This window comes from Aythya ferina, assembly GCF_964211825.1.
Source record: "Aythya ferina genome assembly, chromosome: 2".
NCBI classification, from domain to species: Eukaryota; Metazoa; Chordata; class Aves; order Anseriformes; family Anatidae; genus Aythya; species Aythya ferina.
Window position 1 is genome coordinate 7,237,407 of NC_140297.1, and position 19,399 is coordinate 7,256,805.

Sequence of the window (19,399 nt, forward strand, 5' to 3'; positions counted from 1 at the left end):
ACAAAAAAGTGATGTTTCAAAGAAGCAGTGCTTTTCAGTAAGATGAGGATCAGTTTCTGTCATGCTTTAAAACTAAAAAGACTAAGAGCTTCTTTAAGTACAGTGGCAGCTACTGTCACTGCAAATATGAATCCATTATTCTTTCCTTCAGATAGGTTCAAAGTGCAATCTCAAAGCTCCTAAGCAAATACCTGTTGCCCTCTTCAGATCCTTAACATATCAGCCCCTTAGGAAGAAATACAAATTTAAAATTCAAGGCCACAGAAGCTCTGGAAAACTCAGAGTCCACCCTGTGAGAGCAAGGGCAATTGCAAATTTAATTTTATGGAAACTTTTCCCTCTCATATTTGACTCCCTTCACCTCCTCTTCCCAAGAAAACAAACTTTTTTTTTTTTTTTTTTTTTTTTTTTTTTTTTTTTTTCATTCTTAGATCCCATTGGAAGCTGATTCCATTTTTGAAAGAACTGACCAACTAATTTCTCGTATGTAGCTTTCTAAAGTGTTCCTTAGATTCAAGCGCAGTTCTCATCATCCCACCCAGCAATTACCAGGAGACAAGCACCCTGCAAAATCTGTGCCAGAACAAAATCATTTCACAGTGACTTATTAGGCATGCAGTCATTAAGGACTTTGCAAGCGTGGTAAGCAAGATGGAGGGGCAGAGTCTGAGCCAACATGAGCTGTCAGAACTGTGTTGTAACCCATCGGGTTAGAAAAATTGGAGCCATCTGATGTTTCAGCCTGGCATCCCGACATAATAACAGGCCTGGAAGCAGCAATGAATTTGCACATTGAGGGATGTGTTCAGAAGCATGGCAGATGACAAAGAAATAGGCAAGGGTGCAGAGATGTTTGGGTGACATTGATGAGAAAGAATTGTGGTCTCCAAGAGCCTCCTCGCAGTGCATCAGCTTTGTTGTCAGGGCTGAAGTATCAGAAGCAATAGCCACTTCACCAGGCTGAAAGAAGATGTTTTCATATTCATTTGCAGATGTTATTTTTGTCCTTATTGTGAAAAATCTCTTTGTTCTCCTGCATAAGAAGTCACCTTGTGATACATTTGGGCACGATCCAAGGAAGTGCCAAGGTGCTGTAAGTCTCACCTGCTGGGAGCTGCAGGTGCTTGGCACTTGCCATGGTGAAGCTCTCGAGACAGGTTCTGCTTTCATTTGCACTGATGTAAACACAACACAACTTTTCGGGCACTGACTGAATTATCCCAGCTGAAATTTGAAGCAAGCAGGAGCAGAATCTTCCCTTTTTTTCTGCAGCAACATGGGATTACAATGGTAACGTTAGCATTAGAGCAGATCAATTTTGCAAGATGACAGAAGAACACGCTGATCTCACTACTGCGAGCTCCTACTCAGCAGACAATTGCAACCCATCTTAGAATAGGGTTTTTAAAATGTTCAAAGTAATGTGGCAGCATTATCGTCTAATGGCTTAAAAAGGGATTCTATAATGCTAATGTCTTCATATTACAGACATGATGCATCTAGAGAGCAAAGAGTTGTATCCAAATCTGTAGCAGATTTCAAGGGTATTAGACCAGAAATTTCCATTTAGGCAGCTCTAATTTCAAGCCCTCAGAACATGCTGCTGGGAAAGACAGAGGCTGATATGACCTCTACCTTACAAAAGCTTCTGCGACCGCATTACGGTTCGTCTAAATCACTAGTTAGTTGTGCATTTACAAAGAAAATGACAAATAAACCAAAAAGTTGTTCAATCAGCCCAGCAATTTGGCAAATTCTTCCCTGCCATGCTAAGAGAATCCAGTGGCCCCTGCTTCTCTCTGGGCTGCTGAATGACAAGTTGAGAGGAGCTAGGAAACCCAACTAGCAGGAACTTAGTGGTCAACCACTATTCCCAGAAGCAAAGGTTGGGCGCCACTGACTTGTCCCAGAGGAGATTCAGCACAGAAAGAAGGTAAAAATAGAGCATTTTGAGACTTTCTATATAATGTTTCGATGCTCTTCCTTGAGAAAGATGTACCTGAGAAATGCCCTGGAGTGTTGCAAGACACAAAACCAGCTTTCTTAAACTGGTATTTTTTCCCCACCGTCTGAGGCAAGTTCAAAAACAAAACAACAAAAAAGAGGGAACAAAAGCATACAAGCTTTATTTTCAGACATGTCTATTACTCCCCAATCCTCTAGCCATTAAGTATACAATTATGTAGTGTATTTTTTGTGCACCATTCACCTTTCCTCCCCTCCCCCCACAAATATTTATCATCACATTTTAATTCAAGATTTCTACATGATTAATAAATATGTTTTAGGGTAGCCTGCATCACAGCAGCACCTTTCTGGCCCACTGCTCTCTCTTTCAGAATTGACTCTGCTCTCTCTTCCTGTTCAGACCCTTTCAGTTCCTAATTTGAAGATCTCAATGAGCAAGAATTACATGTCTCAGCAATAAACATGATCTCACAGCAAAACAAAGAAGGGGATGAACAAAATAAAAATTACTGTCTGGTGAAAGCTCCCTTGACAACTACAGCTACACTGACAGGCGCCACTGAAATAATAGGAATGATGCTTCAAAACAACAGCCAAGAAAACGTTATGAAAGAGAAAAAACAACACTCTAAATGGGCCCTTTCAAATGCAGATTCCACTGTCAAATGAGGAGAATGACAAAAATGTTCTTTCTTATAGCACAGTCATATTTAAACTGCCAGATAACAGAAACCCACCAAAAATGAGAGTACAACCTGAAAGAACTTGGGTCTGATAGCCCATTTCAGGAAGACTGAAATGATGCAAAATGAATCAGAAGGATCCTATTTTGGGGGTAGAAAGGAGAGATGAAAGGTGTTAGTTCTGTACCGAGTCTTGAATTGCTCCCAGCTGGGGGAACAGTAAGACTCACATGAACTTCAGTGCAGTGTCAGGCATTTGTGGCTGAGTAACTACCACTACCTAGATGACAAACTGCAAAGCAAAGAAACTAAATGATTAATGAACATGAAGAATTACCGTCTGGTACTAGTGATGTTCCATCTAAGACAAAACTAAAGCAACACTCATGACAAAAGGCTGTCTGCAGGCTTAAGGAAGTAATTAGGAGAGAGCATCAGCCTTCATCTGTTCAGAGTGAGCAAGTTATTCAGCGTTGTTTTCCACCTTAGCTTTATAGCCATAAAGTGGGGCAAACTGCTCTAAGTACTGGTGTGGTCAGAGATGTCTGGTGCTTGGTTTGATTTCATAAGCACCTGTAAGATCCTGCAGCAACCACAGCATCTCCCAGGCTACCTGTGGCTCTTCAGCAGGCAGAAAAGGCATTTTCTCTGAGCAGAGGTGGAGATAGAGCTGCACAGCAGGTCCTGGTGAGACTGAATCAGAGGAAAGGGGCTGTGGAAAGAGCTGGCAATGCAGCAAGGCAGCAGGCAGGATGGAAAGGGAAAAGGTGCACAGTGTGAGTGGTGCTCAGACCTGGTAAATCTAATTTTCACGGTATTTTACACTCCTATTACGAAGTCCTGCCAGTAACGTGGCAAAGATCGCTACCGAAAAATTCCAGCCCCAAACACATAGGCAACACCCATGTGAGCAGAAACAGACCCGGCTCTCCTAGGATCAAACACACTCACACAGCGCAGCAGAAGTTTGGCTTGGGCTCCTGGGCTTGCATTCCTCACCAGAGAAAAACGAAATGTGCAGAAGAGCCATGGATTTCTCCTCCATTTTATTCCACGCACTCAAGACACCTAATAAATTTGCTTTGACTTCTTATTCTTCTCTAAAAGAAAGGAAAAAGCTTAGAAATATCTTTTTTTCTTTGCTCCCTGGTGGCCTGGCAGAGACTTGTGTAGGACTCTTTCCCACTTTTATATAATGAGATAAAAGAAAAACAGATTGCGCAGGAAAAGATATTGGGACTCGGACATATTTTTTTACCAGAAATACTGGAACCAAAACCATGTTGGTACTGAGAGTAGAAAAACTAAATAGTTACAGGGATAACACATCCTAATAGTAAAGAAAAGCAGCAAACTTTTGAAAGAGATGTAAACGCTGAAGACCCAGATGAGTCCAGCCTCTGGTTCCTCACGGGGACCAGAGAGAAACTTTCGGGCTGAGGTTGTTTGGTAGCTGTGTGCTACGGCTTCTCGTGTGCTTTACAGGGAGACTGTACAAAACAAAACTGAGTCAGTGCACAGGCTGCATGGCTCCATTGTCTGCTCCACTGTGCTAATGCCACTGTCGCTGCCTTTCCGGCAATGAACACACCGCTCGTGTCAAAACCCGAGCTCCCGAGCCCTGGGAAATTCAGCCCCGGGCTGCTTTTGAGCCACGGCAGCGTCAGGTTGAGCGCCCTGATTCAGCCACAAGGCACGGACAGTTCCTAGAGCCAAAGCTGGCGCTGCTGAGCCCCGCATTTGGGGGTGACCGGGCTCTTCCCCGAGCCACACCACAAGGAGCGATCCCACAGCTGAGTTATCCTCGCTGCTGCTCGCTGCAAGCAGGACCCTGAGCTCCCAGCCCACGGGACCCCCCCTTTGCTCCAGCCCAGCCCAAACGCGGACGACTCGCCTGTTGCACCCTAAAACCTCCAGAGCTCGGTGTGAGCGGCAGCAAACCCCTTTCCCCTGCCTCCCGGCGTGGTGAGGCTGAGGGAAAGCCGTGCCCCCCGGTGCCCAAGGCACAAGCCAGAGCCGCCGAAGGGGAGGAAGAGCAGGGAGGCACTTACGGGGATGTGCACTCGCAGCATGAGTTTCTTCTGGCTGGAGCTTTTCCTGCTGCTGCTGCTGCTGCTGGAGGCATCTTTCTTCTTGGTGTCCATGGCAGTGCTCCCCATCCCTGCACCCCGGCGTGTTGCTCCGCAGGGGAAAGCTGCTCGTCCCCTACCCCACCGGCAGCGGGGTTACTCCAGGCTCCTTAATTATTTTTATTTTTTTATTCTTTAATGGCCTTAGGAAATAGGAGGGGGGGGGGGGGGGAAGAAGCGGAGGGAAGGGGAGGAGTTTCTCCAGCCCCAGCCTTTAATCCCAGCAGCGAGGTGTCAGGGGGACCTTCTCAGGAGCAGGAGATGCCCCCGGGCGCGCTGCTCGCTTTCTCACTCTTCCGCCCTTTCAAAAATATCCGGAGCATCCTGGGGGTGGGGGGGGGGAGGGAGGTTAAGGGGTTAAGAAAGTTTCCTTCCCTTCTCGCAGCCCGGCCGAGCTCTCCCTGAAAGCGATCAACCCCCGAGCTCCCTCCCCTGAAGGAGAATGAGGAGAAATAAAACCCAAACGCCACGAACGCCCCGGCCCACACTGCTCCCCCGCGGCCATAGGCCGGGGCTGCCGCCAGCCAGCCGTGGTTTTTCCTCTCCTTCCCTCCCCAAAAAGCTTTCAAACGCCCAAATCAGCCGAGGGAAGGAGGCAGGTGGCAGCCCGTGGGCAAGCAGTGCCCACCTTGCAGTGTCAGGGAATGGGGAACTTCTCCTGGTGGCTCTTTGGTGGCCGTGCCACCTCCACTCCCAGGTCTGAGGGGCTGAGGGTTTCCGACAGCACATTCTGCAAGAGCGAGGGGTCTTTGCCTTAAAAGCAAACAAGAAGCTTTCATACGTGCAGAAACAGACATGCATTCTGGATCAAGATGGGAGTTTTCCTGTTAGAAGTGACACTCTTCCCCTCAAACACCCTGATGCTGGGATGCTGTGATTCTGTTTTACAGGTGCCCCTTGTGGAAAGCCCTGCCAAGCCTGCCCTGGCACAGCCACACAGCCCCAATCACAGCATTTAAACCCAGATTTTCACTGGGCTCCCAGCTGTGCATGTGTGTATTCCCACAGTCTATGCTGCAACAACCGCTAACAAATCTTACTGGATCTATAAAATAATGATTTATAAGCACTGAGGGGAGAAGGGGAAGCGTTTTGCATGGAAGTCCTCTTCTGAAATAAAACCACCAGCACCAGGAATGTGATGGCTATCTTGAAGACATACACGAGTTCATATTTATTTCCCTCCTTAGGGAAGTCTCAGGAATTGACAGATACAAAGTGAATTTGGGTATAAAATCTGGAGCCACTTGTCTAAAACCATACAGAATCAGATACAAAAATACGAAGCCCCTACTTTAAAGTTATATATAAGAGTCCCATAGATTCCTATCGCATGCCCTAGAAGGAAGAAAATCCAAAAATGACACTGCAGGGGTTAACAATATTGTCACTGGATCATAAAGGGATATTAATGGCAGATGGATGGGGGCAGCAGAATTCCCCCGAGGAGTAAACTGTGTCTGGGGCAGGCTGCGAGACCCCCAGAGAGGCAGGGGGGTCTGTAACTCACTTTCCCACAACACTTATATAAACTCAGGAGAGCTTCTGCAGACGGATATAGGAACAACTAAATCATCCCTTGAATGAACAACTGAGAAAGTTACTAATAAACATGCCTCTAGCAAAAAAACTGTTATGACCTTTTCCATTGCTACTATGCTCTTGAAAGTAAAAAAATGGGGAAAAATGGTAGAATTTCTTTAAAAGGGTTTTAGCACTGGGTATCATAAGTGAGCAGACTTCTTGGCTGTTCTTTCTTAAATCAACAGGCATCTGAGGTGGAATAAAATCTGCCACATATATAATCTATTCCTTTATTTATACAGAATTGTTTCCTACAATATTATCTCTGATTTTACACAATTAGCATTTTAAATATAAACTCATTCTTTTTCTTGCAGATTACTTGAATTAATAATGGTGGAAAATATAAAAAAAGGTTTAGGAAGTAGCAAAAAGGCAATATTACAAAACTCCCAAACCTAAAAAACATCATGAATCACCTTCCCCCCTCCATTATAATATTACCCTGTGACTGCATTTATAATTTTAATAATATTGCAATGTGGGGTTATTCTTATTTTTCTCCTTTTATCCTCTAAGATCACAAATACAGCTTTTGAAACTCCTTTAAAATTTTCATTGCAGCTCTGAGGATTAGAGACACACTTTAAAAAAAAAAAACAAAGCCAAAATTCTGCTACAGCTGCTAGACTTCAGTAGCTTGACTCTCCATAAAACCAAGTGTTAATAACACCCTGCTATAAAATAAAGGAATTACCAATTATTTCAGAGTGAGGCATCATGGTTTCGCTTTGTTTGCTTTTTTTTTTTTTTAACCTTAGTGGACAAACAGAATAATTTATTCATCATTTGAACAAGCAATATTGTGAATACTTCTAATGAGAGTTCAAGTGATTTTTCCCATGTTCAGTCCTGTCAGTTTGACTGCTGACAACCATGTTTTCAGAGATGGGTAAGCATCCCAATTACTAATTTCACAGACTAATGGACACCTAAATAACTTCAAGGATATGACCCTAAGTATTTAAAGGTTTCATGCATCCTCAAGGCGGGCAGCAGAAGAGGATCACAAACACCCCAGCCATTTTGTCTCTCCCTAGTGAGTCCACGTTGGCAAGCCTCACCTGCAATTCAGCACAAACTGCCCATGGGTTTTGGTCTACCACCATCAGACAACTTGCCCTAGTTATTCCTTAAATGCAGGTTGAATCAATTTTGCCATTATAAATTGCCACAGTACATTCCTAAGTATATAAAATAACCATAAAACTTTACTTTAAATCTTGGTTGTATCGACTGTAGTTGCTATAATTAAAATACTGTCTAACTAGCTAACTTTTGTGCTGAAATTTAATATGCAATATAGAGAGATTTTTTGAAGACTTTAAGTGAAAAAGTGTGTCTGAAAAAAGTGGTGCATGGGGAAAATTGAGTTGCTGGTGTTTTTAAACCTTTGTTCAAGCTTTCTGTTAGCAATATTACCAAGCACTCATACATTTTTATACAGAATAAAACTCTCTATTTTCTTCCATTTTTCTCTGTTCTCCAGCTTTCCGCTCAATTTCCTGAGCATGCATGAAGTCGATTGTTCAGTTTCTATTCAACACATTTATTAGATTTAATTTGACCCTGCTGCATAGGGCTCCTTAATTTAATCAACAGTACAATGTAATTAACGTGATGCAGAATGGAGTACTATAGGCATAAGTCTTTTCTGTAGAAGCCAGAGAGGAGAGGACAAACACTCCTACATCTCTCTGCCCTTACGCACTCACCTGCTACTTGCAGACACTCATCACACTGCAGGGAAGAGTTTTCAGAAATATAGTCAATGTGAGGAAATACCTGCAGATAAATTGCATTGTTTGCAGCAAAACCGTAATTAAAACAGTCTTCTGTGGGGAAATTTGCAGGGAAAACTGCAAGCCTGCCAGGAAAGCTTAGCCAGTTGGAGCAAGGTGAGACAATGAGGTCAATGAGAGAGAAATTTCTGGCCCCCAGTGGGATAATATAACTGCAACAAAGACTGCCAAATCTTTGTGCTGAAGGAGAGAAACTGCGCAGTCAGGTGCCTGTGCTGGCACTCTGGGCTGTCAGATGTCCTCTGGTACACGACTGGTTACTGAAATAAATTCTGTCCCAGCACCTGAGACCCCATAGTGCTGTTTTAAAGCTGTATGTTTGGGTTGAGCTGTGCTGCTTTCTCCCTCTTGCTCACATCATTTCTGCTGGTGTGTCTGTTGGGCTGGAGCTGCTGCACTGATCCACCTGCTGATTCAGCAAAAAAGTCTTCTTACCCAGACCATAACGTGGAGGAAAGGAAGTAGGAGGGAAGCTGCTGCATAGGAACTTTCTGTGATGTTTATCTAATGTTATCTGATTTACAGTTTCTCCCCAAACAGCCAAAGGCAGGGGCTGGGTTCTGTTTTTCGTTGTTGTTGTTGTTTTCCCCTTCAAAGTGTACCAGTTGCAGATCTAAAGTACTTGTGCAGCTTGACAAATTGATCCTGGGTATCAAGAAGGTCTAAGAGTTTTCGTTTGAGATGAGCAGGCCCATGCAATGGGTACACAGAGCGTGATAGCATGGCTGGCAGTGGCACTGGTGCAAGGATTGCCAGGAGGATCCCTGTTTTGCCAGCTGCAGCGCTTGCCCCACTATCTCCCATCTTCACTGCTCCACAGCCTTAGTCCTTCCGAAGTTGCCCACAAAGTCCGTGGTACTGACACCACAAGGACAGACAGAACTGCAATAAATCATACAAGTACGTGCTGATATGCTCTGAACCACATTGCATGGTTCACATTAGTGCCTGCACTGTGCTGTAGACGATAGTGCCAGGTGAGTAAACCTGCTCAGGTTCTCATTTGCATCGCAATAGTGTAAGAGTAAAATGAAACAGTGCTCTCAATGTCATCTCTGCATAGAAAGTAAGTCTCTGGGAGATCTGTTTAGGCAGAAATATAAAAAATGCATTTTCTTTTTTGAAGCACAACAGCTTGATAAAGGACCTTGAAGCTGATTTTTCAAGGTTCACGTAACCTCTGTTGGCTCTGAGAGCCAGGAGACCCTTCCAGTGATCAGGGCACCTCCTGAAATAAATATCTTTTTTTATTTATTTTTATTCCTTTCTATACACACACATACAAATCCGTTAACAGGAATGACACTGTTCTGACCCAGAACTTTTCATAGTACTGAAGAATCACAGAAGAAATGGACAAACCTTTATAAAGCATATAATTTTCTCCTTACTGATTGTGATTTGGGATTTCTGGTTATTAGCCAGACACAATAGTTAGTGATTTTGAGTTGCATATGTGGGTCTACAAGTTAGACAAATAAAGTCAAGAAATTTTTAAAATAGCAGATTACATGCAAAAGCAGTGGAAAGATACACTCATTTCAAGTATTGTGCAATTTTTGTCAGTCCTGCAAATGAACACATAGAAAAACAAGCAGGCTTCATGAAGAGTCTGCTTTTAACTTTCTTTTCCAACAGTATCTATAATACAGTACGTCAGCTAAAAGAGCATTTACAGGAGGCAGAGGCATAGTTCTTACCAGATATGTGTGGGCACAAGAACAAAAAGTATCTTCAGCAGTAAAAACTTGAAAATACTTCCCTGTTCTTTCCAGAAAGCTGGGAAGAATTCAGAGAGCTGAAGAATCACAAACTCACTTTCTGTGAGCTTTCTCTGTGTAATAATTTTGGAATTTATTCCTTGGCATAGAGTGCATTGGGCCTCATGCAATACAGTAGGCACTAATGACCCTTTCCTCCTGGAGCAGAGTCGGTGAGACTGCTCCAAAACATGAGCCTTTTACTGTGCAGTGGTGCAGATGTAGAAATAAGTGAGGTTTCAAAAAGCAATCATAAGCATTCAGTTCCAGAATGGCTTGTAAGGTCTGAAAGAAAAAAAAAAATATTGCAAGTTTAGCTTCAAATTTATTATACTGAAAAGTCTTGGTGGCAAAGTGTTGCTATTCCAGAACATACCTGTAACAGTGTTCCTCCACTTGACCTCCACCCAAGGCCAGTGGCTAGACTCTGTTCAGGGAAAGCAAAATTGCACTTACCAAATATATTTTCTGCATAAAACAATGCAAACATGTTTTCTCACATGGTGTTAACTAATAACAGCAGAACACCAGAAAACACAGTAAATGTGGAGACCCAATGTGAAGGCGATCATTTGTGGATGAATAAATATGGAGCTAATAAAAACAAACAAACAAACAAAAAATAATTCCAGAATGATGTGAAATCTCATCTGCACAATGGTTTCCAGAAACTTAGAGCACACGCTGAGACCTCGCTGGCCTACAGAGCTTGGAGGGACCTATGAATATCAGAACATGCACAGCAAATTGCAAACATCACAAAAGCATGAGATCCGAGTGGTAACTTCTTGTTTTCTTGAAAAATAATAATATGTATTTCTCCTATACTGAGAGCACGGTCTGTTCAAATTAGTTTTGCTGGCAACAATACCTATGCATTATTTAATCCCCAGCTAGCTATTCTGTCTAAAGTTGAGGTGCTGCAGAAATTGTTTTTATGTTTCTCTATGCATGATGAGCACAGGCAAGAAGAGCAGGTACAAAGTGTGCACTGATGCATATCCAAGATCTCATCTCACCACAACGAAAGGTGACATGCTGGGAAGGATGCTCAGAAACAGTACATTCATCTACACTAGCAAGCCAGCCACTGTCAAGGCATGGTCCTGAGCACTGTCCTGTGGCTGCCTATATTGTTAAATTGCTTATGCAGTCTCTGCAGAGTTTTGGCTCAGGCCACCTACAACTTTCTAAGACACTGCCAAGGCATGGTTCAAGAATTGATACTGGTCAGGGGTCTTTCCCACTAGGAAATCTGGACATGGCTGCTCTGCCTCAAAGAAGAGAATTTCACTAGAAGCCTTGCTGTACCAGTTGGCCTCAGGGCATGAAAGCCATCTGTGATCTGCATCCTGGACCAGCCCCAAGAGGCTATAAATGTCATATCCTGGCTTCCCTGCATGTTTAGGCTCTATGCAATCAAGTTGCTCCTCAGTCTTTTTGAGGCTTGTCAGTAGACCACTTCCATAGGAAGAGGCAAACACGACGCCCTTCTATACTACTCCTGTTTCAGCAGCGAGATACAAAGAGGAATGCTCTTCACGTTGCACTGTGGTGTATAATGCTGGAGGTACCAAGGGTCGTAATTATTAGCAAATCATTCTGCCACCCGAATGGCAATGGATATATGCATTTAAAGACTGCAAATTGCACATTGCCATAGCAACGATGTAATTCCAAAAGAAGTATGTATTTGTAATGTAGCAAGCATAGATTTAACACGTTTCATTTTTCAACTCCATTTGAGATTCTGAAGACAGGAGAATGGCTTCAAACCTCTCAAACACTGGTAGAAAATGGCAAAAAATGACGGTAAAGAAAGATTTATGGTTACGTAATTTCATGTCAGGAAGAACTTTTGTTTTGAAATATCTCCAAATAACTGTATCATTTATTATATCATATGTTCTTAAGATGATGATCTAAAATCTCATCAGAAAGGTTTAAAGAGCAACAAATGTCTAAAGATGGTCCCAGAAGATTAAGGTGATCTCCATCCAGGATACGACCAACTCCAAACATGTTTAGTTATTGTAATTCAGCGTAGCTTCATTGAGATTATTATTTTTTTCTTCACTGAAATTTGATTATGTCTTATTATGCAGAGTGGCTGGACTTTGGAATCTTAAATTAAAAATGAAGAGCTAACACTGTAGAGGTATGCATAAACCCAGTAGATAACATGGGTGTAAAAGAAAGCGATTGTCTCAAGGAGAAAGTCTAGGCCTTGAAGATAGAAGACAAAACCAACAAGAATCAAGAATTGATTGAGTCCTGTCAATGACAGAGAGTCTGTAAGCACCCAGTTTCTAGAAATGGCATAAATTTCTACATAAAAGGCACAAAGCACAGTTAACTGGAATCTTCACAGGTATGCTGGCACTGCTTTCAGAGTACGTTCTAGCAAATGCCCTCCCCCTAAAATGAAAAAAAATTACAGGAAAAAATCAGTTCCTACCTCTAACTGAGAACAGCTTAGGTCCCCATTTTCAGCCAACTTAAGTATTTTCAGCAGAAAGAAGTCAGTCTTCCTCTGAGTACTCAGTGCTGGAGGGAGAGCACAGAGAACAGTCTTGAAATTGTGGTATTTTAAGTCAAATTGACCTCCCTATTTGTGGTGTTTGTTTACTCCTTGTTCAGCAACTGGTTTACAGTCAAACAAACAAGCAACCAGCAGGAAAATGGCATTTTAGTGAATGAGCACATGGTCAGAAGCTCACACAAAGTGCTAGGGAAGTGTGAGAGACAATAGGAAGTATTGATAGAGCAGGATCATGGAGGGAGCAAGGATCATGGAGGGATGGCATGTGAAAGATCTGCTTAGGAAAAACAGTTGTCAAGATCATCCACTTCTAAAGACCATGGAAGTCACACTTCCAAGGGTGAGAGACAGGGTCAGCTGCTGGGGAGAAAACTGGCCAAGAATCCATGAAGAAGGATCTCTCATCTGAAATATGTCAAAGGCAGCTGCCAACCAGACTGAAAGAAAGGCAGCTTCTTGGCAAAAATCTTGCCAAATTGCATGAAAAGAGTAATAAAAAGAAGTCCTAAAAAGTCTTGCTGCTGGCCTTGAGAGGTCCCCATTTACAGACTAACAGCAGACCTGAGGGAAGGCTGGGCTTGAGCCAGAATTTGGAAATAAAAATCACCAGGTATATATTTAGCAAGATAACTGGTGGAAAGTGGCTGAAAGGTCTGTAGCATCCCTTTAGCACCACTAACAGCACACTTGGGCTGGGTGACACAAAGCCCTGGCCCATGTTTCCTCCTCTTGTTGCCCCCTTCCCTATTCACAAAGCAGATAGATCTAGCAAGGCTTAATGCCATAACTGCTAAAATTCTGTTACAGAGCACAGCTCCTGATGTGAAAAAGTACTGCTGTAGGACAGAAAACATCAGGAAATGCGTGGAGGAGAGGAACAGAACCTACATACTGGAGGAGAATAAGCAGCCAGAAGAAGACTGAAACAAGAAAATAAAAAAAAATTTAAAAGTCCCATAGCAGGTGAGTTGCAACCAACTTACATATCTGTTCCTGCAAACATCTCTGCAAGTGTCCCAGATGACAGGAAATGTATAATCTGGAACTGACAGTCTTCTTTTTAAATACAAATCTTAATTTTCATGTCCCAACCACTTTTAACTTCTCTAGCACAGAACAAAACAAGGGTGGAAAACGTGGGATACTCTCTAAGCTGCCTAAATTATGTTAAACTGTTACTCAGTACCTAGAAGATTTTAATGTGCTTTGATTATAATGTGCAGGTGCTTTGAGCCTGAGAACTCTTGATCAGATCCCGAACACATCTGTTTTTTGAGTGGCATATACTGTGAGAGTGATTAAATAATGTATAACCGATTAAGAATATAGGAGAATCATCTATATATAATGATCACCATAAAGAGGTCTAATTTTGTAGTAAAGGCAATGCCAAAGTAAAGGTACAGAATTGCTAACATACAGACATACATATATGTGCATATGTGGTGTATGTATCCCAAAATTGGTCCCAAGGTAACTAGGGAGTAGGCAGTGTGGACAGTTTTTGCTTGAGGCAGGCCTTAATTACTAAAGTTAATAATAAAGGGACTTAAATACTAAAGGGACTAGTCCTGCAATCTTATTATAACAGAAGTTTTGCTTTTATTGGGATTTGGGATCCATGTTAATCAAATATCTCACAGCCAGAATAAAATGTAAAATATTTGCTACAATGTGTTTGATTTTTTGGAATATTCATATTTGTTTTTCAGATGCCACTCTTAGGCAATTGCTACTTAGAATTTCCTTTTTGGTGCTTGGCCTAACAACTACATTATTCTTCAAATCCTTAAGGTTTGCTACCATTCAACTCAGCAGCAAGACCTGATGTCTGGCAGCAAAAACTTGAACATTGCATTTTGAACCAGGCATGAAGGGACAACTTGTCTTATTCATCTCTTCAGATGTGACAGTAATCCCTTAGCAAAAGGCTTAGGCCTACCACAACACAGACATGCCGCTAAATTAGGACAATTTTAGGAAAGATATTTTCAGTATGTTCTGCTTGTTAGCACTAAATGAAAAACTGAGGAAACCCCAATAGCCAAAAAAGTACATGTCAAAGATCAAACCACTGTTCAGCAAGAAATCACACAAAAGTTACAGCTTCAAGGGTATTGCTGAATGAAGGATGCTGGTTTCTTATCTTTACCTGGGCAGCCTGCTCTAGGGAACTTGCTTTGGCAGCTGGGTTTGACCTGATCATCTCTGCAGGTCCCTTCCAACCCCTACAATACTGTGATTTTGTGAAAAAAAAAAAAAAAATAATAAGTCTCTCATGAATTCTATTCATAGTAAAGCTTTTTAATTATTTGTCTTCTGTTGAACCAATACTAACAAAATTCATCCCTGGAAGTGTATGCTATTTTCCTCTTTAATGTCTAATGCAAGAGACCAGATATTTCAAGTCACAAAAGCAAAATTAAAACAACCCCCTAAAACTGAAGAATTGCTTTAAGCAAATTAAAAGAACACGTTGGTATCAAAGCATTTCTGTTGCCGGGCAGGAGGAAACATGTACTTTCTCCTTGAAAACTGGAGAGCACTGGAATTAAAGATTTATAGGCTCTTTCAAAAAGCGTCAGCCTCTCAAAGTGTTCTCAGCTCCCACTCAAATCAATTAAGCTGAAATCTGAAGTTGATACAAGAACAAATGTAAATAAATTGACTCGTATACGTTTAGTTGAGGAATTAGAAGTTTCTTAGCTATAAGAACAAGCAAGTCCTGAACAGATTTTCAGTGAGAAACTGGGGGAAGAAACAAAACAAAACACAAAAACCTGTGCAACATACTTATGAAAGGGATTATACAATATGACAAGGGTAATAACAAGTGATTGGAATATGTTCCCATGCAGGATGTAAAATTAATCGCAGAATTAAATCCAACAAAGTGTGACTATCACCAGATTTGTTTAGGATTCACGGCTGGATACTAAAACTGAAATTTCCGTGACATTATATTGTCCACGTATTGTCTCCACCTTACCTCTTACTCAGAGAAAAAAATGTAAGCCTAAAATCTTGGTCCTCTCCAACTAGAAAGCCTATGTTGAAAACACCACATCTATCAAATTTATCTAGGGTCATAAACTAAAAGTAAAGGGTTGACTCATTTGGGTGAAATACCTTTATTTCCTTAGAATACTGTGGATAGGAGATAAACTATTAAAATTCTCCAAGTCCTCTGAAGTTCTCCCAGAATATATGTGCTTGATCAGAAGGAAAGGTGAGTTCTCCCAAAATTCATTGGGAAAGGATAAGAACAACTCATTTTACCATAGTCCTACAGACCAGGCTGTGAGATAACTCTGAACATTATGAGACAAACATCATGAATATCATGAGATGTTAGCCAAAGATGGTGCAGCACCACTGTTAGAGTAAAAAAGCACAAATGACTTCACCATCTGGCTTTATACACCAACAGCACACCAAATATCAATTACCCTAGTAAAAGCTTTATGCAGAACATTTTAGGAAAGAAATGGTCCTGTGGTATGAAATCTGGGGAAGTGGAATACTCCCAGGCACAAGGCAATTCTAGCTGGAGGAAACGGAGCAAAATCAGTAAATAAAGCAAAAGCATCAACACACACATTATGGAAGGCAAACAAGGGGGGAGACCAAATGAGTTCTCAGCAGTTCCTGGGTGTGGGAGTCTTAGACTACAAGCCCTCTGCTGCTAGTGTTGACATAGGAATGGATTGTCCACTTTGTCCCTTTTGTCCCCCCTCAAATGCTGCAAGTCACTGTGAGTTTCACCTCCAAGTCAAATGTCATGGTTAAGCTTCAGCGTTAGTGGTTTGCTGTCACAGTTGTGTAAATGGTGAGTACCTTGTGAAGCCCCCAGAAACTTCCTGAAATCAAATGCTGAACTTGTCTCTTGTGAGTAACAGAAAACCACAAACCAGCCTTTTCATGTTTCCTTATCACATTAGATCTTACAGCTCTTTCTCTATTCTTATAATGAGCCAAAGTAAACCTATTTTTCATGCACTGCCATTTACCTGTAAAATTTGCATTTTCTCCTTTGTTAGACAGAAGAGTTTTGGAGCCCTTGGTGATAACCATTGATAATCATTGCTCAACATTTTAAAATGTGCCTATTTAAACTTGGTAGGAGTATTTTGCAGGGTGGTTTTTTTTTTAGTGTTTCTCCAGAGTGTTTCGCGTGCTTTCTGCAAAGAAAATAAATAGATCAAATATTATGGCAGCACAAGTTGGTCAATTATTAGCTTTTGCATACCCAGATCATGGCCTTTCTTTACAAGGACACATGTTAATGTATAATAGGAGTGTGCTTCAGTTCTTTTTAAATTGATTTTTCAGATGCATATTGCAATCTTATAAGGTCAGCTGGAAAATAAGGTGACTATGAGAGGCCTTTGAGAAAAAGAAGCCACTAGACACACAACTGGAGCTAAACATAGGAAAAATTTTTAAATTTTCTACCAGTCCCAGGCTGACAATTGATATACACCTCATCAGCTGCACTTAAAACTGGATGAACTGTGCACAGCAGAGTTTCAAACTGTGATTCTACACTTTTTGGATCACTGTGGGCCAATTTTATAAGCCATTTTTTCAGGCTACTCATGCCTACCGCAGCTGTGCCTATCCCTGTGGAGATGTAGTTGCTATTTAGCATACAATATCATTTTCAGGATGTTGAACTAGTAACAGTGGAGAAACTCCAAAGAAGTTTAATCTGGTTTTGTATGCAGCAGGTGAGGTGGCAGGGAATCCAAAATGTCCAAGCAAAATACACACTGCAATCAAAGTTTGCATGGCAGGGGCAGAACTAGGAAAATAAGAGAGAAAAATATTTTGTTCCAAGGCAGATTAAGGCAAATCAGACTTTCCAGAAAACAAAAGGTTCCTATCATATAGTCACAGATAAAAATGCCCAGAGAGGAACTGGACAGAAATTAAGGACCAGTAGCCAGAGAATAGCAAACTGGCTCGTGCATCCAGAAGAAAAAGACTGAGGGAAAAAAAAAAAAAAAAAAAATCAAATAGTCTGGACTCACCTGGCTCACTGGGGAGACTTTTGATAAGATAAAGAAAATCATATCAGAACAGTCCAGTTCAGGCTTCAACAAACTGCCTGAACTTTGTACTGTTGTGTCAGATATGGGGCAGTTTTAATGCAAGAAGAACTACATTACAGGTCATCATAGCATGCTGAGACCACGTTTATTTTGTACCGAGTTCAAAATCTTACAGAAGTAAAAACACCTAAACAAGGTTACACCAGAGTTGTAAAGGTAAGAGAATCGAACCCTCCCATACACAACCCTACACACATAAACAAAGAACTCTTGAGTGGCATATTCAACATATTTAGTGGCTAAAATCTCCCATCTCTGCTAAACAGAGGTGTGAGGGGCTTAGAAGGAAAAAGGTCCTCACAAGTAACTGGAGAGTTCCCCAAACCCTCTTTCTAGAAACTCCACTTCCCAGTTTTGATATCCCTTTACCTTTAAGTATCAAATCTAAATTGTTCAAAATGAGCTAATTTCAGTTGCATTTTCAAATGAGATTATAATAATAATACATTATTTATGAATTGGATATTATATATTTATAATATATTTGAAAAATTTAGCACCCTGTCTGAAGGGGCTTGTAGAGGCAAAAAGAAAATAATTCAAAACCAAAGCCAGGAATTCTAATCAAAGTGTACAACAGAAAAAATAATTAAGCACTTTATAGAGAACGCTGTACAGAAGTGACGTGATCTCCTTCATTAGCATGAGTCTGTGTATCCTATCAGAAGAAATAAAAAAGGAAAGTGTTACCAGAAGCAGGTGACAAGATAGTCTGCTTTAGGCTAGGATAGCTGTTGCACAAGACTCTGAGAACTCTCTTTATCAACAGGAACATGAAAGATGCAGCTCTAAAATTTTCTAGGTGTACCAAATCTGATATAAACTGCAGAAACTAGTCAGTCATCCTCACACTGGATGAGATATTGGAGCAGCTACGAAAGGTCTTTATTGCCAAGCATAATCTTAGTGACACATCTTGTTATATCATTTTGTAATTTTCTCCATTATTGAAAATCTTGTGTTCTTAAGTACTGCTTTATCTTTAATCTTCTCCCATGATAAAGCAGATTCTACACATCTGCCAGTTGTGAAAAGCAGCACTCCTTTCAGCATCATGAATCAATTACTTGGTGGGTGAATGGCAAATCCTGGAGCATTTACCACACTCCACCTGTGGGACTCCCACGAGTCACCAGTGGGATTTACCATTGAGCTGCAAGGTCTGAGCCATGGGCAGACAACACAAATTCCTCCGATGAAAAGAGACACACAGCAAGTTTGAGTTTGAGTGTCCTTGGCAAAGCAAGTAATGGAGGAGCTGGAGATTTACAGTCACCATTACAATGCTATTTCTTAAGCTGACAATCTAAATCACATCTCAGTTTATATTGAGGAGATTCTCTCATGTTACATGTCTCATGTGACAGATAAGTGAAAGGCAGGTGAATCTAATTAGATCCAGAAACTTGACAGGAAATAAAGAGAAAAAGGTTTTGGAACTGTCTGGGTAAATCTAGGACAAACTTGAACACTGCAAATGTTTTCCTGTTTTACTCTCTTGGGGCTTAAAGTGTTCCTCTGTAGTTTGGGATTGTGTCCAATTGGTTTATGAGTTTGTTTTTCATTTTGTTGCATCAGAAAAAAATCTATATAGATACCTGGAAACCTTAGATAGCCAGGTTTCTCTTGGCAGTAGAGACTTTAACCTGGTCATCCAACACACATGTATGTTTTTGAAGAGTAAGGTTTCTAGCTCTTAACCGCTGTGGTGAGGAAAACGTCGAGAATTGCATCAGTACAGACAGACAGGCCAGCAAGGAACCTGGAATATGATTTCTGAGACTCATACATCAGCTCAAATGCCTCCTAATGGCAAT

The 19,399-nt window shown here is 41.4% G+C and overlaps 1 protein-coding gene and 1 long non-coding RNA gene across 4 annotated transcripts in view; both read right to left on the minus strand.

The window, feature by feature from the left end:
- Positions 1-5,105, minus strand: part of PRKAG2 (protein kinase AMP-activated non-catalytic subunit gamma 2) — a 209,431-nt gene extending 204,326 nt beyond the window's left edge. The window contains exon 1 of one of the 2 annotated variants that reach the window (XR_014688892.1): positions 4,703-5,105. Coding sequence is in view for 1 of the 2 variants with exons in the window: in XM_084507349.1 (XP_084363475.1) it covers positions 4,703-4,810 (108 nt within the window). In the remaining variant the exon portion in view is untranslated. The remainder of the gene's footprint in view (positions 1-4,702) is intronic. The other variant, XM_084507349.1, reaches the window with a different exon arrangement.
- Positions 5,106-9,392: 4,287 nt separating this feature from the next.
- On the minus strand, positions 9,393-17,575 carry LOC311430599. 2 transcript variants are annotated; one of them, XR_014688900.1, is made up of 4 exons: positions 17,502-17,575; positions 12,385-12,473; positions 10,303-10,353; positions 9,393-10,211 (listed from the first exon to the last, which is right to left on the minus strand). It is a non-coding gene; the product is annotated as an uncharacterized lncRNA (long non-coding RNA). The 2 variants fall into 2 exon arrangements; XR_014688899.1 differs by lacking the exon at positions 10,303-10,353.
- Between the last annotated feature and the right edge of the window lie 1,824 nt (positions 17,576-19,399).